Genomic DNA, 24891 nt, shown 5'->3' with positions numbered 1-24891 from the left:
GCCTCGAAAAAAAGAACACGCCAACATGAAATTTAGGTTCTGCGCCGCCACTGCGCAGACAAAAAGGACCATGCTGACATAAAAATAAAAGTTAAAGACTTTAAAAATTTATTTGAATACACTTAAAGCAACAATGAGGCGCGGTGGCTGAGCGGTAAAGCGCTTGGATACTGAACCGGGGTCCGGGGTTCGAATCCTGGTGAAGATTGGGATTGGATTTTGAATTTCAGGATCTCGGGCGCTTCTGAGTCCACCCAGCTCTAATGGGTACCTGACGTTAGTTGAGGAAAAGTAAAGGCGGTTGGTCGTTGTGCTGGCCACATGACACACTCGTTAACCGTAGGCCACAGAACCAGATGATCTTTACATCATCTGCTCAATAGACCGCAAGGTCTGAAAGGGGAACTTTACTTTTTAAAGCAACAAGTTTGGAAGACGATTTGTAGGCCTACTTAAAATTTTTCTCTGTATATGGAATGCTAACATCTTAGGTGAATATATAGTTTCCTTTTATTGCTTTTTTCATAACTAAAATATGACAGTTGCCAGTGTTTATTATTTAAAAGAAACGTAGGCCTATGTTTGTTTTACAAGCAGGCTTTGAAAAATACAACTCGTACACACCAAATTAAATAATTGCGCCACCACTGAGTAATATATAGGCTATCTATTAGCACAGATGGTATGTCGCAAAACAGGGGCGGACCGACTATATGGGCATTCGGGCAAATGACCGGTGAGCAGGTCTTCTATGTCAGTTAATTAAAGCAAGTTGGCGCCTAGGCTGGCTTCCGTGAGGCTTCTCTTTTACGTCGACCACCTTTCAGCTCACTAAAATATAGATGTAGACATAGACTTATATATGAATGTAGATCTAACGGTTTCATATGAATAGTCAAGTTTATACGTATTTAATCTTCGGTGCTAAAGAGTGGTTGTTAGGTTAAAAAAAAAAAAGCTAAAATGGAAGACTTGAAGAGGTCCTGCTGCTAGACACTTTTTTTAAATTAATTTTACGATATCATAGGTCTGTTAAATGCACCAGATCTTGTAAATATAATTCTTGAGATCGGAGCATTTCATATGACTCATCTATTTTACCATAGTAGTATGTATCTAGATCTATCTGTAGTCTATATACTATATTACTATATTGTATATAATTAATAATATTATTAATATATTTAATAATTTAGTTAATTATTAATATAGGTCTACTTAAATAACTTAATTTTATTTATATAAAATAGTATATTAATATATAATAATGTGCATAATGTGACTATATATAAGTTTATACATAATACATAGATCAGATAATAATCACAATGACAGAGACGTCTGAGATATAACTATCTAGATCTATCTATAGTATGACTATGAGATTCTTACTAAATCTTAGACATATGATTTTAATTTTTATTGACACTATCTGTCACTTTCATGAGTATGACATACTACTAACAGTATATATATATAGGCCTATATATTACTATTTTTGGAATTTTTAGATAGTTATTGATCTAGAAAATAGATCTATATTTAAATTATAGAACCATAATGTTTAGATCTGTCACTAGATAGTTTGTCTATAGATCTCAAGTTAACAGTTTATAGATCAAAATAAAATGTAACTAATTTCACTGAAATTTTGATTGGCCAAAATAGTTGTTTAGCACATTCTGGTTGAATATGCGCTTGGTCATAGTACCAAACAAGGAATCCTTCTCACATATCTACCAGCCTTCATCCCACTTGTTTGTGTTTTTTATCACAGTTTTTGTATGTAGTGAATAGTTTCTCATTATAAAACATTCCCAAGATGCTTGCTAAATATTATGTACCAAACATTACTCTACGTTATTGTACCAATTCTTTCTAAACTGTAATACAACATACAAAATATAATAATTTATATAAAGGTTGTTATGGGAATGGAAGATTATTTAGAGTTTCAAAGTGTTAGGGGATGTCTTGCTATACTGTATATATATACAAAAATAGTGTATGAAAATTAGACTTTAGTGGGCAGTCTTGGAACATATGCTCTGCGAAAGTCATGTGAACACTGTATATGGAGCTTTCATTTTCTTCTGTTTTGGATCTTTGAATCCTCTTTGTATTAACAGACTATAAATGCCTGATTCTGAGTCTAGTAGATACATTTTAAAGGCATTTAGGATCATTTTTAATTACACTTTAACACCACGCCTTTTATCGTCCCCTGAGACAAAGTAAAACAAACAAAACAAATGAAGTTTATACACTTTTACCTTTTTGTTTCATATCTTTGTTATTTACTAAATAAATTAAAATTATAACACAGGACAATGGATGAAAATACATCATGGAGAACATTGGCTGATCAGAAAGAAAAGGAATGGCGCCAAGTTCTTGAATCTAGGTAGGAAATATATTGTATTGCAAAGTCATCTATGTAGAGGTATGATTATTTTTTAGAATGTCTGAAAAGTATTAAATTTCGGCTTACAAGACAGTGTTTCTTTGAACCAAGCTGCTTTAACCTAAATTATATAAGAAACCAATACAAAATATATTTTTTATTAATTTTGAATTTTAAAATAATTAATTTTTGTTATTTCTTTAAAATGTTAATAATTGAGTGTATTAATTGGTTTTGCATATTCTTTTTTTTTTTAATTATTGATAATTGTCAATGTCTGCTCTACATATTCTACTAATAATGTTATTGTTTTTCTGGTATTTAGAATTGAAACACTTGAGAAGGAGTGTGAAACTAAAGACAAGGCTCTCTCGGAAACAATTTCTAAATTTAATGAGCTAAAAGAGCATTTTAAATACAATTTAAAATTACTGGAGGACAGAGACAGAGAATTAGAAAAATATGATTTATCTTTTGCAGGTAATGGCATAATATTTGATATAGTTACCTTTAGTGAAAATATTAATGTTCTCATTTGGAATTTTTTTTTCGCCTCGCTGTCTTGTAAGAGACTGAAGGGCATGAGAGTTATTAGTACCCCACTGGTTTTTAATATCTTCATGCCTCTGTCTTTATTCTTAAGTGTTCTTTTCCCTGGTACTGTTCCCCGCAGGAGGGTCTTTGCTAGTCCTTTGGACCTCGTGGAGTCGTGGTATGGCGGGTCAACCAAGGGTAAAGCAGACATGCCTACAGTCCCGCATTATGCGGAACCATCCCGCAAAAGCATCAAAAAAGCTCACATGTTCCGCCGTTCCGCATTCACGATTTTTTGTTCCGCCAAGTCTGAATTCCGACACAAAAAAAAAATCGTCGATTTTTTCATTATTTATAAATAATGCGAAATGAAAATACTGAATGTAAAATAAAATATATCTAGGTCTGTGTTTATTGTTTACATTTCATCTCCTCCCGGACCCGGTGTGTCCTAAATTTACGAAGATATGGTTGAGCTAGATCTAGACACAGATCTAGATCTACATCTACATCTAGATCTAGTACTCTAGGTCTAGATCTATTCTTAGAATCTAGTAAGTGCTAATAAGCCTAATTTTCCATTCAAATCCCTTTCTTTTCCCGACAAAGGCACTATTCTAACACTAACGTCTAAACTGGTTTCTTAGGTAATTCTATTCAAATAGGTTATTAGAGATCAAGACCTAGACCTAGATGAGATCTAAATATGTAATTAATTAACTTAGACACAGTAAGGCTAAGGCCTAGATCTAAATGTGGTATCTAGATCTAGCACTAGATTACTAGATTTAACTAGATCAGTAGATGATACTAAATCTAGATCTATCTTAGTATCTAGAGAAATACTTCAAATAGACTTAGAAGGTGATAGATCTCTAGATTTCTATGTATCATTATCATATGTAATAAATTTAGTTCTCAATAAGTCCATAGATCTAGACATAAATATTTAGATCTATAATATAATTATTATAATCTGTGTTCTTAGACTTAGAGGACTTATTAGATGTAGGTCTAGTCCTAGACTAGTGCTACTAGTAGACACTCTTAAATTATTTTAGATCTAGCACTAGAGACAACTTCTAGAGTGACTAGAGTAGAGCCCTAGAAAAGGATAGATAATCAAGTACCGGTAGATCTAGAATAATCACATAGGAGTTAGAACTATTGATTTCAAACAAAGCCAAAGGACATAATTATGAATTAAAGGTTTTCTTACTTTTAATTATATTATACTATTTACATCTAATTTATAAGAAGCAAACTAGTATTGTTATTAAAGTAATTATAATTGAAGTTTTATTTATTGCGTACAGTATGGCTGACAAACGTAAACGCGCATATGTTCCACATTGGGGCCCAAAATTCCACATTTTCAACCTGAGTGCTCCACATTCTGGGTCTTAGGGGTAGGCATGTCTGGTAGAGCATTCTCGGAATACGGGGAAAGGGTCAATAACAATATTCTATATAAGCAGTCTTACCATCGACAACATCCTAATTTTTTTTTCTTGATTTCTTTGACCTAGTAATGCTACTTTGAAAAAAAGTTGTTTAATGAGAGTTTAGATTGAACACCTAAAGCTAAGTTATTTATTTTCAAAGAACTAGAAAAAAAAAAGACAATTATTTTTGCTTCAGGCACTTCAAATTAATTGGCTGATGCATTAGAGAAGTACTTAAAATGTTGCAAAACTTTATTTATCAATACACTTAATTGGCATTGTAAATTAAAACAAATTCAATTTTTTATGTTTAATTCAAATTAATGTTATTGTTTCATTAAGATATTCAAATTAATATTATTATTTCATTAAGATATTCAAATTAATGTTCTTATTTTATTAAGATATTCAAATTAATGCTATTATTTCATTTAAGATATTCAGATTTAATGTCATTCATTAAGATTTTCGAATAAATATTATTATTTCATTAAAATGTTACTTACTGTTTAATATTTGATAGAAATCCGCAATGCACTAAATGAAAAAAATGCTGAAATCAGTGAGCTAAAAATACATCTGGACGACTTGAAAAATGTGATCAAAAGAGAGGAGAAAACTAAAGATGAGCTTCAGGCCAACTACCAGAGGCGACTTCGTGAGAAACAAGTTGAAGTTGACAACTATAAAAGGTTTTTTAATTTCTATATAAATCTTGTTTAGTCTTAACACGGAGTGAGGTGGTTAAGGTCATCAGAAAATTTTTAAAAAATACTTATTTCTAGGTCAGTGACACTTTTTATTCAAACTCATTTTGTTTGTGTGAAATGTTTAGCTTTTTATTAAAATAGTCTTGCCGAAAGAACAATCTTCTGATTCTTTATTATGATGTTTTACTTAGTTGACTTTTTACAAAGCCAAATAATGCTTATAGTTTTTCCTATCCATGATCGCTCAACATCTCAGTTGTATTAGCCACCTTGTCCTAAATCTTTCTCTCTTTTCTTTTAATAGTATTATTAGTACTGCTATGTGTACTTAGGGCATGTGTCTTCTCAACATCCCTGCAGCATCACTATTGAGCGCATGATAATTTGTCATTTTTGCTGGGATATCTAAGTATAATTAATTAATCATGGGGTATAATTAATTAATCATAATCAGTTTTCAAGATGTACATGGCAAGATCTTGGTGGGGAAAAATCAAAAGCAGCTTATAAACTTTGTAATAATTACAGAGTCAAAAGCCCTATTGATGACATTAAAGCTACAGTTTATTATCTGTAAATATTTTCTCTGGTCAGTTACAAAGACAAAGAGCTGTTAGATGAGAGAAAAGAGTACGAAGAGTTTCGAAGAAACTTACAGCGACAGCTGACCAACGTCCAGAATGAATTAGATATTCAAAAGAGGGAGCTCACAATGGGTATAAATTTGTATTTGGTATTTATTATACTTACTAATTATGGAAATAATATTTGAATAGTTATTTGCAATGTAATGACTTTGTCAATTGTCATGTATTGTAATTTAAATAGTTCATCTATTCATTTGTCTCATTCTCTTGGTTGAATTGTTCATCATTGTTTTGAAGAATTTGAAGACGAACTGAAAAAAAGAGAGCATGAGTTTAAACTGCGGCTTGATGAAGTCAGTACGAAGGCTCTTGAGTATGAACTGAAGGTAGGTTTTATAAACAACGTCATGTCAAACAAATAACACAATAAATGTGCATCGATTCAGGTGTTCACTTTTCAGGTAGTAAAAAAATTGAGAGATTAAAGAAAAAGAAAATAGATGCAATTTAGAAAAGATGCAATCAAAATAACATCTTAACTTACTTAAATCTTGTACATTGAACAGTAATGATTGAATCAAATGAATTTATGATTAATTATAATTAATATAGCATGGTGCAGAACAGGCTACTGTCCTGTTGGCTCATATTTCTTATGGCTAAGGCCAAACTTTGACTCCCCATGCCTCCGCTGCGGGGAAGAAGAGGAAACCTCATCTCATATTCTTCTTGACTGCCCCAGACTTGCTCATTTCCATCTCATCAGGTCTGGGAAACCGAAAATTCTCAACCTGTATGGTCATACTTATGCACTACGCAATACAGCAGGGTTTCAGTCCAGGGCTTTTGCCAGAGAGGATTTGAGCCTCTCAAGCCCTCACTCAAATGGAGTTTGATGATAATGGTGATTAATGAAGCTTGATTGTCACTTCCATGAGAATTATCACAATGTGTGCAGTTATTTATTCTCACCTGAAAGTGATGCAAGCTCATGATGCAATAAAACAGAGACCATGAAACAATCACTTGAGCTTAAATTAATTAAACACTATATGAACAGGTGCAGTAGTTTCTTTAATTACAATCATCAGAACTGAAAGGCTGGCTCTGCACTTGTTTACTGACTGATTCCTTTATATGCTCAACCCTCAATCGCCTTGATAAGTTGTCAAGCAGTTCAAGTTAGCCACACATCCCACCTTCCTTATAAGACTTTTGTACCTAATATAATATACTTTGCATTTATGAGTCCACTCTAGACTCTAGACATCAACGAAGCTGAAGCTAGAACTTTCCCTGAAGCTGATATAGGTAGTGACCATGACATGGTCTTGATGACTGAAATGGAAATTAAAAAAGAATCGTGTAAGCCTATGAACCAGGGCATTAAATATGACATTATCTTTTATCTCTTCTTATATTCTTATACTTGTTTTCATAACACTTTTAGCATGCAAAATCTCTAGACTGCTCTTTGTTTGTGGCCTGGCAATTCCTATTCTGTACTAGTTAGACACCTGAGTACTAAATCACTTGTAATATCACCCTCGTTAAACTTGCTTACAATCTATTGCAGTTTCTTTTGTGACATAAACTTTCGGACATAAAATAAAATTAATTATAGCTTTTATATAGTGCTACTTTCAAGCTTATAGCATGCTCAGAGCCCTTTGTTCCAATCTCATTTGTGTGGATTGGTGGGGGGAGGGGGTATCTGGGAGAAGATTTTTCCTTTTGGCGCTCAGTTAACACAACTCTGCTCTAGTCCAGTGTCAAACCTTGAGACCCTTTCATAGATAGTCAAGCCAAGTTCAAGCGTACTTAGCCTCTCGATCATGCATTCCACATAGGGTATTTTCTTTTCTTTCTCTTCTCTAGGCATAAGTCTTGCCTGTAGAGTTTTATAAATATATATGTGTTTTATTTTATTTAAAAAAAAAAAAGGAAATAACAACATTCAGACTTTGGTATCTATTCCATTGTATTAGGTGAAAGTTATAACCAAAGAGCTGGAACTGGCCAGAGAAAGTCATGATAAGACAACAGCCGTAGTGGAGGAAGTGGAAGATGCTCAGAGAAAGCTGGAAAAGTTTCTGAAACAGAAGGAGTGGGAGTTGAGTGATGTAACAGCCATTAAAGATGCAGAGTATGTATATTTCATATTTAAAACCTGACAAATTTTGTATTGATAATATTTGTTAATGATGTTAATGAACCGGTTACTATGTATTAGACTATTAGATTGCTAAGGAGAATATCTTGAGCTGGTTACTAAGTATTAAAATATTTGATTGCTAACAATATCCTAGTTTCCCACACATCCAACCTTCTAAGACATTTGAACATAATGTAATATATTTTGTATTTATAAGACATCAACAAAGCTAAAACCATAACTTTCCCTGGAGCTGACATTGGCAGTGACCCATGACATGGTCTTGATGACTGTGAAATTAAAATTAAAGAAAGAATCGCAAGCCTATAGAATGACCCAAACATTAAATATGACATTGAAAAATTTAAAGACCCAAACATTGTTGAATTATTTGAGGCCACCATGGGAAGGAAGTTTTTGGATCTCTCAACCTTATACATGAGGGCATTGACTCACAGTATTCTCAATACCTTAGTTTTTTGTGTTTTTTTTTGTTTTGTTAGCATTATTATGTCTCAGGAATAAATTTTCCACATTCACTATGGATCATACGTAGGACAAAATTATATCATTGTAAAGCACATTAGTACAATACACTACTCTTAGAAACTTTCCTTAATTTTTTCTGTTTCAAACATCTTTCTGCATCTAATAAATATCAGTAATCATCAGTGATTAACACATAATATATACCATATTGAGGTTTTTACAGAATATCCAATTACCATTTATTTTGCAAATAGGAAAAAAAACAAAAACAAATGCAATAATAATTACCTAACAAAGAAATTTACTTTTTAAGTCTGTATTTATTTTATTTTTCACTTTGCTCATTAGGATTTCTGATTTAAAAAATAAGCTCTCGTCTTGTGAGGCAGCAATGAAAAAGATGCAAGAAGATTTTCAAAGGAAGTAAGCAATGTGTGACAAAGTTTTTTGTTTTGTTTGACATGTTCCTTCAGGATTGAATATTGAATAACACTACATCCTAGCCACAGAGTTGTGCTGGCCAAGTGGTGAAGCGCTTGGTTACCAAACCAAAGAGTCCCAGGTTTGAATCCTGGTGATGACTGGTATTTTTAATTTTGGGATCTTATGGGCACCTCTGAATCTTCCCAGTTCTAATGGGTACCTGACATTAGTTGGGGAAAAGTAAAGGTGGTTGGTAATTGTGCTGGCCACACAACACTCAGTGGGCCACAGAAACAAATGACCTTTATATAATCTGCCTCATAGATTGCAAGGTCTGCAGAGGGAACTTTACATCCTTACCCGAATTGACCCAAACTCCTGCAAGATGACAGGATGCCAGCTGGCTGAGCTCAAACCCAGGATCATCGAGATGGCAGTTCAAAATGCATGCCACAAGATTAGGCAGCCAAAGAAAATCTTACTTATAATATATAACATAAAAACATCATCATTTTTTTTTGTAAATAATAAATGAATTAATAAATGTATACTTTTCAAATTACTTTAAAAATATTTTACCTCAGTGCCTTTAGAACTATATGGCTGCTAAAATCAAATTCATCTTTTGAATGTATATCTTTTTAAAATGTCACAATTTGATTTCTTGATTATCTCCAAAGATTCACTGAGATGGATAAAATGACGAGAGATAAAGAGGAATTAGTAGAAAGGGTGAAAAATGGTTATCGTGAGAAAGAGGAATCTCTTGCTGCTACAATTCAAGACTTGCAGGCCAAGCTGGAGGATTCTCGCATCAGGGAGAGACAACTCCAATGGTCCAAGGAAGATCTGATAAAGGAAAAAGAAATGCAGACTGAAAAGTAATTTATTAGAATAGAACTTGACTTCTTCTTCTTCGTTCTCCTTTTTATGCTCATTCTGTTGTGTACGGTCCTGAGTCGAAAGATTAGACGTTGATCTTGTCGGGATAGCTTATAATAGGCATCATCTTTCTTGTGATTCGGATTTTCGGATGAGAGCTTGTCCAGTTCTCATTTATTTTATTTACTATTAGTTTCTTCATTTCGTCTGTGTAGAGTGCAATGTTTAATTGTGAGTTTGTTCTCCCACTCTTGGCGAGTCTGTCAGCCTTCTCATTTCCTTCTAGTTCTTAGAACTTGACATTTTAAACCTTTCTAAGGGTAATATATTTAACCATATTGCTTTACCTATATACTTTGACAATTCAAAATCTATATTTGTATTATCATTTCATATTTGCTGAATGAATGTATACATTTATGCATATTTTTATATAAACATTTAATATTTCATAGCTTGAAAGAAGAAATAAAAAACATAAAAGAGAAATGGGATCGACATGTGGCAGAACTTTCAAGAGAGCATGTGAACAGAGACTTTGAACTTGAAACAGCACTGGAAGAGCAGAGGAGACTTAAACTTGAGCTAGACCAGAGAAAAGAAGATTTAGAAAGGTGAGAGCCATCATAGTTAGCTGTCATAGCAGTTTGCTTAACTAGCTGAGAGACACGTCAGTTAGCCAGCATAGCTGAGAGCCATCTTCTTATAAAATATAGATGTTACTTCAAAAAAGAATATGATTACGTCCTATACATGTTCAGTCAATTAGCCATCATGGCTGAGAGACATGTGAGTTAGCCAACATAGCTGAGAGCCATGTCAGTCAATTAACTAAAATTTTAAAATTGTGATGGAATATTATACCAAAGAAAGGAAAGTTTAGACACTTGAAATTCATTGCTTAATGCAATATGTCAATATACCAATACATACATTGTTAATCCTTTATGGATCGTCTTTAAATTTGGAGATTATTTAAGTATTAAGTATTAGTATCAAGTATTAGTTCCAATTTTGAAATTAAACATTTTTAGTGCTAGGTCTGTTTCACATAGAATGTTTTTAGGTTCTCTTTACTTTCTGAAGTATTTTAATCCCATCTACTTCATTCTTACATTCTGTGTTGCTAAGACTTTGGCACTGACAAGACTTCACTAGCTTGGTACATTCGGAAATGAAGTTTTTATTTTTATAGCATTCATTGTTTTGTTGTTATTTTTTGTAAATGTCTTCAAATTATGCTTGGAGATAAAATTTATAAGTGAAAATATAGCATCAATGGCTTGAATGGTATTTTTGTTTGACCTTATTGTAATACTTGTTTGATACTTTTTTTTTTTTCATTTGATTTGATCATTTTTATGTTTTTACATTTTTCAAGTCTAAACTTGTTTTCTCTGTTTTATAAATTTCCTTCTTCTGTGTGTTAGGTATAAAAATGAACTGAAAGACGCAGCTGTGAGAGAAGAGAAACTGGACAAAGCCAAGATTCAAGCTGAGTTGGACTGGCAGCGAAGGTGTGAAGACCTGGAAAGACAACAGTTTGATAAGTCTGAGGACTTGATCAAGCGACTGACCACTGCCAGAAATGATGTAAGGGCTACAGCTCCATTTTCAGAGTATTTTATATGCATGCTATTAATAATTATATCTTTGATACAGTGGTACTTTCATGCTTATAGCATGCTCAGAGCGCTATGGTCCAATCTTGTTCGTGGACCAGTGGGGGTAGGGGGTATTTGGGAGAAGGTTTTTCTGTGCTGCCTTTAGGCCCTCAGTAAGCACAACTCTGCTTGAGTCGGGTGTCGAACCTCGAGCCCCCTTCATAGGTAGCCAAGCCAAGTTCAAGCGTACTTAGCCTCTCGACCTTGCATCCCATATTACTAGATAGACCATCATTTTTTTTTTATTAGCTAAGGTCTTTTTGAAATATCAGTTTTTCTATTTTAAATGCTTCACAGTCAAGTTTGTGCCCCTCTATAATACTTTTGGTGAAATTCTTGTAAGGATTTTGGGTTAACTTAGAAGAGAAACATTCAGATTTTAAAATTTTATATTAGATTTCACATTTTGTTCTTATTTTACCTTTTCTTTTTACTATAAAACTTTGAAATTCTAAAATGTTTCAGTTATAATCACTAAAGTGGACTAAATAAAGTGATCAAATTTATATTTTGAAGATTTCTGTGAAATAATATTTGTATTAATCATTTGAATTCTAATGATAACATACTTTAATATGGGGTTGGTGAGTAGCTGTTGATCTGGAGATCAGAGTCCAATCGAGTTGGGTGGGATATAATATTGTTGTTAATTAAAACTCACGAAAGATGTCTGTACTTATTTATGAACCTACAATTGCTAGACGGCACCAGAAAAAAGGAATGCTGGTATGTATGGTATAGATTGACAGCTATGCTGTTACAATGATATATTTTGTTTTATTTCACTAAGTGGACTGATTTATTTAAATACCAGGCTGAGGCTTTGTTGAAAGAAAGGGAGAGAGAACTCCGTCATAAGGTTCTTCTAATTAAATCTCTTCATCGAGAGAGAGACCAGCTACGTACTCTTTTAAAGAAGGCTGACATTCCTTTAGACAGTTTTACAAAAGTGAGTCTAAGCTTTATTTTTTAATTTGAATAAATATTTGGTGTAAGTGTGCTGTGTCTGTTGATTTAAGGTAACAAAAATGTACTGTCAAAGTTCCCCTTTCAGGCCTTACGATCTATAGGGCAGATGATGTTAAGGTCATCTGTTTCTTTGGCAAAAGATAACAAGCAGGGTGTCAGCCAGCAAATGACCAAGTGCCTTTACTTTCCCCAAGTAAAGTCAGGTACCCATTAGAGCTGGGTGGACTCTGGGGCGTCCTAAAAATCACGAAATTCAAAATCCTTGTCTTCATTTAGGTTCAATCTCAGGAGCCCAGCTTTTAAAATTTGATTGCAGGAACTGTTGTTTCCTTTATATTCAAAATGATCACTCAACAAAAAATCCTGTGTTTGTATTTTGAAGACAGATATTTTAATATTATATGCCCTGTTTTTAAACATTTTGTAAGGTATCAGACATTTGTAAAAGAAAAATCATCTTGATGTTACCTGATTTGAAACCTGTTTGTCCTATCCCACACATCATTCTGCTAGGATTTAATCATCTTTTTTCTATAGGCACATCTGACACAAAAAAATTAAATGCAGTTTTTTCATTAGCTGATTACTAAGCTACTTACTGTAATTAATTTACAACAACACAGACAGAACCCCATAATGTAGAACAGAAGAGCAGGGTATCATTTCAATGATTTAATGACACAAATGGGACATTCTGTTTAATGTCCATCATGAGATGTCTGTGTGAAGGGTTCCATAGTAGATCTTAGCATATTCTCTACGTATCCTTAAGTCAATCCTAAATATGTCACACTCTGTGTTGTGTTCAAAGTCCATTTTATTAGGGGCATCTCCTAATTCTACCTACCTACAATGGGAACTTTGACCCCAAAATGTTCATATGTCATTTTATTTTCATTGACAAAATGACACTAAAAGCAAACCAACCTAAAAGCACCAAACCAAAATTATGTTTATATTTGGGACTCATACAGTGAATTGTGAAATATATATTTTTTTTAAAGTAAAATATAGACCTTTCAATCTATAGGGCGGAAGTAAAGGTCATCTGTTTTTGTGGCAGACTGTCAACAAGAGTATAAAAAATGTTTTGTTTTGTTGTAAAATGTAAGATGTTCCTTCAGAGTTGAAGACAGTTTACTTCCTAGTCCAAACCTCCCGCAGGACGACGGGGATGGGAGTGGGCAGGGTTTGAACCCAAGACCATCGATAAATCCAAACGACAGTCCAGCATACAAACCGCATGACCAGGCAGTGTCATGTGGCTATCTCAACGACCAACTTCTTTACTTTTCCCCCACTTCCAAAGATTCACAGTTTTCAACAGGATCCAAACTCAGGACCACCAGTCAGGAAGCCAAGTGCTTTGCCACTCATGTAGTATTGATGGACTTTTAAAATGACTTTATTTTATTTATTTCTCATGCTAGTACTCCCTTGAGTCTGTGGAGAATGATGAAGAAGATTTGGAATACATAGAGAAACTGCAGAAAGAAAACTCCAGCCTAAAAGAGCTGATATCTCACATGCGACAAGAAATGGAAGCACTGGGAGGGGAGATGCCAAAATCAAGTTCGGCTAAATATTCTAATAGTAAGTTCTTTTAACAAGTAATTTGACAATAAACATGCATATATCAAAGTAAAGCTTTTTTATAGTCTATAATGACAAAAACTCACTATTCTGAGAGGCTTATATTTAATTAGCTACAGCTGGCTTATATCTTAATCTTTTTATAATATCTTAAGTTAAAATAATCTATTTTTTATGATTTTACTTAGAAACTAGCATACCTTAATTTTTGTCATTGTAGATCCTTTTTTTAAAAATTATATTTTAGTCAAATTTCTAAAAAATTGGTGATGGAGCAATGTGGTAGAGCACTTGACTGTCTAGTGAAGATCCTGGGTTTCTTTCTATCTGCTCAAAAGAATAATAAATATGGATGGTTATTGCTAGTTTTGCCTGCCTAAAAAACTTAATATTCTTTACTATTGAATTTTTGTTAAAGTTAATATGGAATAAATTTGTAAGATATTAAAGTAATTTCATTTCTACTTTAATCTGACATGTGTAAGCTGATAATTGATTTAAAAAAAAACAGTAATAAGATATTGCTATATTGTTTTATATTTACCCTAGGGGCATAAAACAAAAATCAGTGAATATCATTTTAAAAACAAAGCTTTTCACAAAGTATTAAGGGCATTTATTTGAACATTTGTAATGATGTTTATAGTATATAAAGTACTAGCAAGTCAAATCATGACTTACTTAGGGATTGGATAACAGAGTAAAACAAAACCATTGGCAATCAATTAGTTTCAAGTGTAATCACAGAACACTTATAATAACTCAATATGGAGATAAGCTCACACAAAAGCAGCATCCTCTGTAAATCTTGAAATTGAAAGTTAATTGTGGAACTAATCATTTTTAAAAAAAAGATCTTTTTTAGTCTATGATTTACTAGGATTTGTTATTATAGCTGTTGCATTGACGACCTCTATGTTCACGCCTAAGTTTTGACAGATTCAGACACCTTCTCTAAAGAGCTTCAAGAACTGCGCAGAGAAAACAAAGAACTTAAGCAAAAGCTGAAAGATAGCAGAAAGTTGAATCTTCCATCTCTGAATGCTGCGCCAAGCCTGCAGGATCAAAGTGAAGTCATGACGTTAGTGGATGGAAATACTGCAGTAAAAAATCACATCTTGGCTCTTAATGCATCAATAGGTATTAAAAGACATAATTGTTTGAATTATTTGTTGTGGGGCTTTTTTTAATGTTATTTCTGAATTAGTTTAATGTATCTTGCTTTTTGAACCTGTGTATTTTTAAACCTTTTCTTATCATTGTATATCACTGTACTTGGTCGTGTATTATAAAAAAAAAGACCTTTTAAAGTAACACTGTGTGTTCTACTGGCAAGATATTTCATATAATGAGATAATTCAGTTTGTCTAATTTTGTTCTAAAACACGGATTATAAAACATTTAATTTTTTTTTCTATATAAATCTTTAGATGACTGATTATTATTTTTCTCTCATAAAATCTGCAACAGGAAACTTGAGGTCTGAAAAAGTTGAATTGGCAGCGAGTGTTAAAAAACAGCAAGCTCGCATTGCCTTTCTGGAGAACTCTTTGGAAAATATTTCTAGCCAGGTTTGTTGGTTATTGAGTGTCAAATTTTTTATTACATTGATAATATTTTGGCCTGAAAAAAGAACTTAAGTTTCATTATTTTGAACAGTCATATTTGAATAAAATTATCTGTTTTAAGTTTAGTCTTTATTCTTTCATGCACTATCACTAATTTTAAAGCTCATTGGGATAATTAATGTACATAGGGGAATACTGTAAAGTAACTTTAGTAATGACATATAGCTTTTTCAACGAGATAGTGTTTTGCATGGATGTTGAAAGGAAGATATTTCAGAATGAAAAGTGTTCTAAGGATTTCTTGAAACTAAAAAAAGCTGGTCTCAGAACAAAAAAACTGGTTTTATTTTGAAAAAAAATAAACTTTCTAGTTTATAATTACATCTTAAGTTACGCCCACAAATACAGTTTATGTAATGTGATTTAAATGCAATTAAAAAGGTACTCTGAAAAATTATAATTATTGTAGTAAATTTCTATAGCCAAGACAAAAGCAAATTCAGATTGACCAGTTAACTTATGAATTGAGTACGTGTCGTCGAAGATATGAAGCAGAAATAAATGGACTTAAGTCTAGAGTGGCTGACCTTGAACTCTTGTTGAGTGAGGCTCGCAGGGAAGCAGATGAGTACCACCGTGCAAGTTTGGAAAGAAATGAAGAACTTGTCGCTTTAGGAAATCAGGTAATTGAAAAATGATGTTTTTATTAATCATTAGTTTGAGAAAACTTCAGTTACATTTTTTTTCTGTAGTGGGAATCTAAGGGCACTGATACCAATGAAAGGGAAAAATATTGACTTAACTTTTCTTCTAGATGTAGCCTACCTTTCATCCTATTTTGATGCATAGTTTTTTCCACTTTGTTCTGTAACCTCTATACTCTCAGTAGTTTAAATCCATATCCTAATTTCAACCAATTAGTTGTTTGCTAAATAATACTAAGTGATTTAATGATTTCTTTTTAAAGTACTAGCATTTGTTTTGCATCATTTATCATTTCAACTCAACAAAAAATGTTTGTGCTTGTCAAAATCAAATATTCTGTTATAAGCACATGTAGAATGTTTTCTCTGTTTATACAATTCCTTCTATTAGCTTGCAAACTATTCATGAGTTCAAAAAATGAATGGAAACTGGACCTGTATTTCAAAAAATGACTCTAATGATTTTGCTAGATATTTGAAAGTTATATATATCTTTGGGGAAAAAAATAACTGCCTAATTGGCCTGACAGTGAAAACTCTGGTCTGTCCATTAGAATTTTTTGATAATTTAAAATAAAATTTGGCTTATGTCTTTTTATATTAAACACTGGCTTTAGCTGGAATTACGGCACTTGACTCCTCAAATGTTTCTTTATATTCAGTAACAGTTGAATGAATAAATAGATATACATGAACAATTGGCGTAATATCTCATGTAGAAATCATGAGCTGTTCTGTTAATAGAAGAACTTGGTTGTGCAATAATGAAGCATGACAAGAAATAAATAGAATGAGAAATTGTAAACCACCATGAACTTCTTTAATGGGGATTAGATTTTTGTTTTTTATATTTCCATTGTCCATTGTTTTTTCTTCACTTCAAACTCTCTTTCTAAGAAAGTAAAAAAGATAATGAACTCTTCTTATTGTCTGCAGCTCTCTGCCCTGAAAATGGAAATGGCTGAAGCGAATCCCTCCATTCATTTCGGAGCTCAGGTAAAAATAGACATTTGTTTTATTTTTAGATTTTAAGAACCAGTAAAACATGTCGCAAAGGTAAGTATAAAAAGTGGTCTAGCATTTTTTTTTAATGGCTAAAATAATCTGTAAAAGTCAAATTTGAAAATCTATCACTTGCTTTGTAAAAATGTATCCAGTGTGAAAATTAGACCTGCTGTTTTGTGCAGTGTAAATAAAAGTATGCTTATAAGTTTCTTAATTTCAGCAATCACTAATGTTGTAGCCAAGCTTGTAGCATTGTAGTTGTTCACAAGCTGCATACTTCTTGAATGAAAGAAAACGGAAGATTTGAAACACTTTAGTACTACTTCTGCTCTTACTTTCTCTATGAAATTTCATTTCTGCGTCTATTAATGTTCACCTTGACATATCCCTAAGACTGTTGAACATTTGGGTCACCACACATGACCTGTTGACCATCTTTCTCCATTCCTCTCTTAATGTTAAGCTCTCCTTAACACTCATCCTGAATTATTTGAATATTTGTTTTCATTTTGTCGCAGTCTAACCTGTTAGGTCAGTATCTGTTTTGTAGTTCTAAGTTCTCTGCTGTTTTTTTATTTGGCTATATTGAACTTGGTTTGTTAGGACATTTGCTTCTTTTGAATAGTTTCTGTATAGTTAAAGTAAATGCACATGACCTGAATCTCTGAATCATTTCAATTTCTTTTTGGTTTATGTGTCATAAGTTTTCTTCAATTAGACCTTTGAATAGTGGAGATGGGCCATGTATCTTATTTTAAGCATGGAATATGACAGAGTCAGCCATGTAGTGTTTGAAAACATTGACATTTGATTGTATACAACTATTCATTTACACTTAACTTTGAGAAGCTTTGTTAAAAGGTCTTTCTATTTCATTCCAGGAACTGTACATACAACAGCTGCAGTCAGAGATCAGCCAGTTACGTCGAACCACTACAGCGGCTGATGAATCTGTCAATAATTTTCTGGAGAGTAAACTGGACAAGTTCAGTGCAACTGATGTGAAGAGTAAACTAAAGTTGGCGGCTGCAAAAATTATTCAGTTAGCCAAAGAGAACATGCAGCTGACTGAATCTAACAACAGGCTGAGAACTGAACTCAAGGTAGCAAGTAAGTGATGCGACTAACCATGATTTCAATCAATACCATAAGGGATTTTCTGCTGCTTGTAGCTAAGACTAAAATTTTGTTATAGTTCACACTTTGGAATGTTTAGAAATGTTCATTGTATTCTTTGGCTACAGAAACTCACTATAATCCAAATATTGTGATTACGAGTTTCTATTTTATTTTTGACATTGTAATAAGGACCATGCAAATGTGGTGAATAAAAATTGCATTGATTAATTAAACGTTACCTTCTTTAAATGTTCTTTAAGAAATTAGATTTTTTGTAGGGGGTTTATTTTTTCAGAATGCTTTTCTTAACTTTTCATAAAGAGAGTTATGTATTATTGTTTACATTTTATTTACAAAATGTTGAAAAGAAAAATAACTAGCTTTAAATAATGGCTACTTTTATCTTGAGATATTTCTTGTTGTTTCAACTGTTTCATGTTTTAGGCTATGCTTTGTTTACAATTAGGAATTTGGTGCGTAAAGTGTTAAGATTCATTTCGTTTTGTGTATTTCGGGTTAGGTTTTGAATAGAGACAATAACGTAATAAAAAAAAACAAGACTAGGATTGGTTATAAAATAAAAAACAGTTCATATTTTATCGTCATTGGAGACAGGCTTTGTTGAGAAGTTGTTGGACTTGGTTATTTGATTAGTGACAGCGAAGACATAGTCAGATTACCTTCAGTACTGGATTAGATGTTTTGATCGTCAACACTCTTGATTGTCTCATTTCATTGTTGGCCTCTCGCATGTGTTCATTAGCTGGACTTAGTTGTTACCTCCACCTGAACATTGTCAACTCTCTGCTCAAGACACAATGAGGATGTGTTCAACACAGTCTAAATTTTCTTTTTTTCATGATTTCTTATTTATAGCATCAGAAAAAAAACCTTCTAAACCAAGCTCCAATGGTGCTCATCTATCTGTGGACCATTTAAAAAGACTTAATTATGATGCTGAATCTAAAGAGAACCAGCCAACAATGTCACAGCACGACCGTTTGGCAGAGTTGGAGAAATTACAGTACCAGCTAACCAAACAAGTAAGATAGTTAAAATAAAAAGTAACTTTTTTAATTATAATTTTTCTTTAGCTATCTAGCAATTGCCATTTTATTTTCTATTTATTTTTGGCAGTTTTGGGTGAATAAATCAAATTGAATGTATTTTGTTTATTTTTTTAAATTATTATTTTAATTTTTTTATTTATTTATTTTTTTTTATTGAAACTTTCAAACTTTAGTCCCTAAAATTTTTTTTAACAGGAACTCCAGTTTGCACAGAGATTTAGAAATGAGAAAACCGAAGATTCTAGGCATGCTTTGAATAACATTGAAATACCTGAAAAAGATATGAGTGGTATATACATATATATAATTATTTAGCAAGCTAAACTTAAAGTTAAAAAACATGATGAAAATGTTAAATTATCTAAAAATTTAACATTTTTATTTTACACATCAGATTCCGGTGATAGAGTCGAGTCTCCACTCTATGATTTTCAACCCAGAAAGGCTAAGTCAACTCCACCAAGAACAAAGTCTGGTGGACTAAGTGCTAGACAAGTGGACTCACGTATGTTTATGAGCATGTCATCAGGTGGAGGTGACTCTATACAAAAAGTATGGGAACTGCTGGAGCAGGAGTCAGTCACCAGTGGGGGATCAACCAAACTGCCATCAGCTCAAATGGTGTCAGTACTTCATCCTCGGCAGTCAGGTCAGATATCTCACTGTGGTCAGAGTTAGGGTGTTGTAAATCTATTAGTCTTTACCTTGTTTTATTAGGTTACGACTATGTGTCAGTATTTCATGACAGATGCTTTTCCAAAAGATATAAAAACTTTATAAAGAAAATTAACACCCATTAAACCAGAGTTTAATCAAATCTGGAGGAAGTTTTTGGCTACTCTCCATTAAGGCTAGAACAGAAAGATTTAAATACTTCCCTAATCCACTTTTAGTCACTCAAAAGTACATAAAAGCACAATTCATTTAATTCATTAAGCGCTGGTTGTATGTGCATGTTTTTTTTTCCTTTTCAGTAGGCTGCATTGCTTGTATTTTCATTGCTATCATATTTGTTATGGTATTTGTAATGCTGAGGTGGACAATTGTGGTCATACATAATTATCATTTGTTTGGACAAAAAAAATATTTTATCTTAGTCCCAAAAATTGAAATATTGTGATTAGAGTTTCTCAGTTATTTTTTGACATTTTGATTCAGTGTGATCTAAAAACCAATAAGACTTGCATTGCTTTGTTATGTGCCCATATGTATCTTTATAAAATTTTAAATAATCTTAATATTTGTTGTTATTTTGTGGGTTTTTTTTTTTTGGTGAAAACAATTAAACATAAAATAAGAAAAAAATACAAAATGTATTTAACTTTACTCTAAGATCATTTCATTTTCTTCATAGACAAAAAAAATTTATAGAGACTATCTCTCAAACATCTAAATGAATTTTTTTTTTTATTTATTTAATTGTCATGTCGATTTTCAAAATTTATCTATGCCAATAAGTCCTTTGAAAACAGTGTGCTTAAAAAGTGTACCAAAGGCAAAAAATATTTGGAAAAGGGACTCCGTTTATTGATCTTGTAAGTCAAACTAGCACTAATTAGTATCAGCTTTAATACCCCCTAAAATTTTACTAGTGAAATGTAGCTGGAAGACACTTAAAAAAAAAAAAAAGAATTTTCCAGTTATTGTAATTAAAAAAGTCACTGCATACTTTATCTTTTATTATTATTTTTTTAAAATTTATTACAATTTCCATTTTTGTTTTTAGGGGAGGCTAATGATAGTATCAAGTTCAACAACCCTGAGGAACTTATCTTGAAAGGGCAAAAAGCAGAACTTAAGTCAGCATTAAGACATCCGCCGTCCACAGCCAAGGTTTCTGTTAAAAGGCCTACACAGGCAAGACAGAAAGTAAGAAACTATAATGTCAAAGATGACTCTTTCGTCAGGTGATAGTTCAAGATAATACAAGTTGCACCTAATACCAACTTGTCTACCTATCATGCATAAAAAAAAAAGAATTTATAAGTGAAGATCCCAGTGGATATTGAAGTTTCGACAGACATTCCACAAGACTTAATTACAAAGTTATGTTAATGCTTTGAAGCTGTGCTGCAATGTGCATGTATCTCAGGAAAATTTGGCAAAGTATTAGAGAAAAAATGTTATCTTTTTTTTGTTTACATTTTACCAAAAATATGTTGCCTTCATGTCATTTTCTGATATCTCTGTTTGGTTAATGCAAAGGCTATTTTTTTAAGATTGAAGATTGTACCTTTCTATGTACATACAACTGCTAAATAATTCTAAACACGATTTATTTTTTGAGAGCAGAGTTAGCAACCATGCAGCATGTTGAATGGAAAGTAACATTAAAATGTCTTTAGACCTACACACATGAGGCTTATACTTAATGTATCAGTGTTGCAGTAGTATAACAATAATGAAATTAGAAATGCACCATTTATACAATAAGCTGCTCAGAAATGTTTGATAATTACTACAATGTCATTTCCTATTAATTTTGGCTTTAAAGTTTGATCTTCACTCTGAAAAGTCTGTCACAGTCAAGGTGTGGGAATGTTGCATCTTGTGCAACTGCTGCCATTGCTCTTTGTTTTTTTTTAATTTTGGCTAATCTTTTTTTTTTTCTTTGCTATGTGCCCTTAAACCCCCCTCATGAATTTATGTCGAGTGAGACTATCATGGGCTGAAATTGGACACTTATATCAATCCCCTGTAAATAAAAGCCAGGATTTGGTAGATAGCCTGTGTCAATAGCAATCAGAAATGACCTACCTAGGTTAGAATTTAGGTCTCAAATAGTTCCATTGTATTCGCAGCCTTGTGTCAATAAAGTTCATTTATTTGTATAAATTGAAATAAAAACTGTGATATAATTTATTTCAATGCACAATTGTCTCCCTTCAACAAGTTATGTTTTAGGACATTTTATCACAATATTAGTTTTTTTTTTTTTTTTTTTTTTTTTTAATTAATGATTGTTAAGTAGAGTGGATGTACTTCATATATATATATATGTATAAACTATTTTGTAATCTAAGTATTATATTGTCCAAGAGCTCTCTGTACTGCTTAATGTACTGTACTAATCCTTTATTCTGCTAAGACAGATGGGGGGATGAAGTACATAGAGATTTTTGTTCTGTAACACTCTATTAAATTATTTCTCTTTTAAAATGAAAATTTTGTATAACATACAACTTTATTTATTTTTTTTTTTAATTTTTTTTTTTTTTTTGCATTTATTCACAGTTATTGTTTTTGTGAGATATTAATAAATCTCAACATTTAAAACAGAGACACCTTTCTAAAGTTAAGAAATTATGGCTAAGGACCTTACAACAATTTATAGCATGTATCTATAACCAGTTTGTCGTTGATGGTCTTGTAGCACCAAACTGCTTGTAGACAACCAAACCTCTGTAGACGTATTATATCTTAACTTATAAAACTTGAAATAGCTTGAATAACGTCTTTTGTGAACAAAACTAAATAGAACTTTTATTACAATATAGAGAAATTCAACTTGATATAAAATGAGATAAATGTACTAGACTTCAGTAAAAATAAAATAGTATTTTTAACATCTAACTCACTACAAAACGCATCTTTTCGCCTTGGCTTTCTGCAGTCGTCTGTTCTAACTAAGACCGATGATGACAGTGCCCCTTTTCTTGCACCATTCACACTTCATAGCTAGCCTCTTCCCATAGAAACACACATGCACACTACACAACACAGTTGCATATATTTTCATTCATTATTATATTAAACTGATTTTGTTCATTTTGATCTCTGGACCCACTTGCCAAATTGATATATGAAGTCTTTATAATTGTTAAACAGCTCAAGAAATAACATTACATTCCTGTAACATAGTTGCTTAAGAATGTTTCCAGGACAAAGTCAAGTTATCTGGATTTCAATAATTTCCTTAGCACTAAGCTTGTGTCTGTTTATTTAGTCTTATAATTATTTCTGCTTTGTAAATTTTTGTAAAACGTTGTACATGTTTCGGATGTTCCTTCAGAGTTGAAGATAATTTACTTCTTAGTCCAAACCTCCCACAGGAGGACTAGGGATCGGACCGGGCAAGGTTTGAACCCAGGACTATTGATATGTCCGAACGACGACAGTCTGGCATGCAAAACGCAGGGGCATTTTGAGATTGTCTTTCTTTGTCTCTGATTGTCTTTCTTTGTCTCTGTCTTTTTTTGTCTCTGATTGTCTTTCTTTGTCTCTGATTAGTTTTTCTTTGGCTCTGATTGTCTTTCTTTGTCTCTGATTAGTTTTTCTTTGTCTCTGATTGTCTTTCTTTGTCTCTGTCTTTTTTTGTCTCTGATTGTCTTTCTTTGTCTCTGATTAGTTTTTCTTTGGCTCTGATTGTCTTTCTTTGTCTCCCATTGTCTTTCTTTGTCTCTGATTGTCTTTCTTTGTCTCCGATAGTCTTTCTTTAACTGTGGTTAGTTCATTTCTAGTAGAATTGTCTGTGTAACAGAAGGGTGTGTGGAGAAATGTAGGCGGGCTTACAGTAGTCACGTGACCTTGATCGTCAATCAGTGGTGAAAACAGTTCTATTTTAACTGCATTGTTTTGAGAGATTTAGAATTTAGAGTGTGGGTGAGAGGGGGTCCTCAAAGGTCACATGTCATTTGTTAACTTGGTACCTAAGTTACTGCTTGACGGTGTTAATTAAATGGAAATCCTGCTGGTGTTGCTGAATCGGAGATCCGTGGAGAATCCTGAGCTTGCCTTTGCTTTGATGTATTTTCTTCACTATCTTATAACAAGAACAATTGTACCCTTAGTTCTGCCATAAATGTGAAATGTCATGTCGATTTCGTCCCTTGGAAAACATTTGCAACACTAAAATAAAATCTCTTATTTTAGGTTCTATAGACTCTAACTTGTACATGCACATGGAATAGAATTATTTGTTGTTAATGCTTTCCTTACGACAGTGACATAAAAACTTGACTTTCCACATTACAATAAAACTAGATTTTGATGAGGTGGCGCAGTGTCTGAGTGATAAAGCATGGGGTCCTAGGTTCAAATCTTGATGAAGACTTAGATTTTTTGAATTTCGGGATTTTTAGAACGCCCCTGAGTCCACCCATCTGTAATGGGCACCTGGCTTTAGTTGCGGAAAGTAAAGGCGGTTGGTTGTTGTGCTGGCTACATGACACCCTGTTCGTTAACCATTGGCCATAGAACAAATGGCCGCCTGGTCGTGCGGTTTGCGCACTGGACTGTCGTTTGGATTTATCGATGGTCCCGGGTTCAAACCCTGCCCGCTCCCATCCCCCGTCGTCCTGCGTGATGTTTGGACTTGGAAGTAAACTATCTTCAACTCTGAAGGAACATCCGAAACATGTAAAACATTTTACAAACAAACATTAATATCATCTCCCCCATAGATCGCAAGTCTAAAATGGGAACTACACTTTTACTTTTAGATTTTGATGAATGCTGTAAAGTGTGAGAAAGTCTTGCGAAAAACAAAAAGTTCTGCCTCTTTTCTACTGTGCAGACGTGCCACTCGGAAGAAGAATAGATGACGCCATTACTGGAAGGAAGTTGGGTAA

At 32.9% G+C, this 24891-nt stretch overlaps 1 protein-coding gene across 3 annotated transcripts; it reads left to right on the top strand.

Annotated features, from left to right (window-relative positions):
* Positions 1-920: 920 nt before the first annotated feature.
* LOC106056913 (coiled-coil domain-containing protein 57-like) lies at positions 921-22508 on the top strand. Of its 3 annotated transcripts, none has more exons than XM_056018876.1 (22): positions 921-1027; positions 2327-2404; positions 2730-2884; positions 4907-5075; positions 5688-5809; positions 5978-6066; positions 7669-7826; positions 8673-8747; positions 9428-9628; positions 10085-10243; positions 11060-11222; positions 12108-12242; positions 13693-13855; positions 14786-14995; positions 15326-15426; positions 15906-16106; positions 17064-17123; positions 18014-18242; positions 19128-19294; positions 19517-19610; positions 19716-19970; positions 21048-22508. In XM_056018876.1, exons 2-22 carry the CDS (start codon positions 2331-2333, stop codon positions 21230-21232), a joined length of 3165 nt encoding a protein of 1054 aa, XP_055874851.1. In that variant the 5' UTR covers positions 921-1027; positions 2327-2330; the 3' UTR covers positions 21233-22508. The 3 variants fall into 3 exon arrangements, with proteins under 3 accessions (XP_055874851.1, XP_055874852.1, XP_055874850.1); XM_056018877.1 differs by having other exon boundaries at positions 933-1108; positions 14795-14995; XM_056018875.1 differs by having other exon boundaries at positions 933-1108.
* Positions 22509-24891: the final 2383 nt, after the last annotated feature.

This window comes from Biomphalaria glabrata, chromosome 2 (genome assembly GCF_947242115.1).
Source record: "Biomphalaria glabrata chromosome 2, xgBioGlab47.1, whole genome shotgun sequence".
Classification (NCBI taxonomy): Eukaryota; Metazoa; Mollusca; class Gastropoda; family Planorbidae; genus Biomphalaria; species Biomphalaria glabrata.
This window is presented reverse-complemented; position numbering and strand designations above follow the sequence as displayed.

What these genes read in the sequence shown, in the direction of transcription:
- LOC106056913 (XM_056018876.1), top strand. Translation starts at nt 2,331, where the DNA reads ATGGATGAAAATACATCATGGAGAACATTGGCTGATCAGAAAGAAAAG. An exon ending in TTGTCGCTTTAGGAAATCAG is followed by an intron (nt 16,107 to 17,063) that starts GTAATTGAAAAA and finishes TATTGTCTGCAG; the next exon opens with CTCTCTGCCCTGAAAATGGA. An exon ending in ACTTCATCCTCGGCAGTCAG is followed by an intron (nt 19,971 to 21,047) that starts GTCAGATATCTC and finishes TTTTGTTTTTAG; the next exon opens with GGGAGGCTAATGATAGTATC.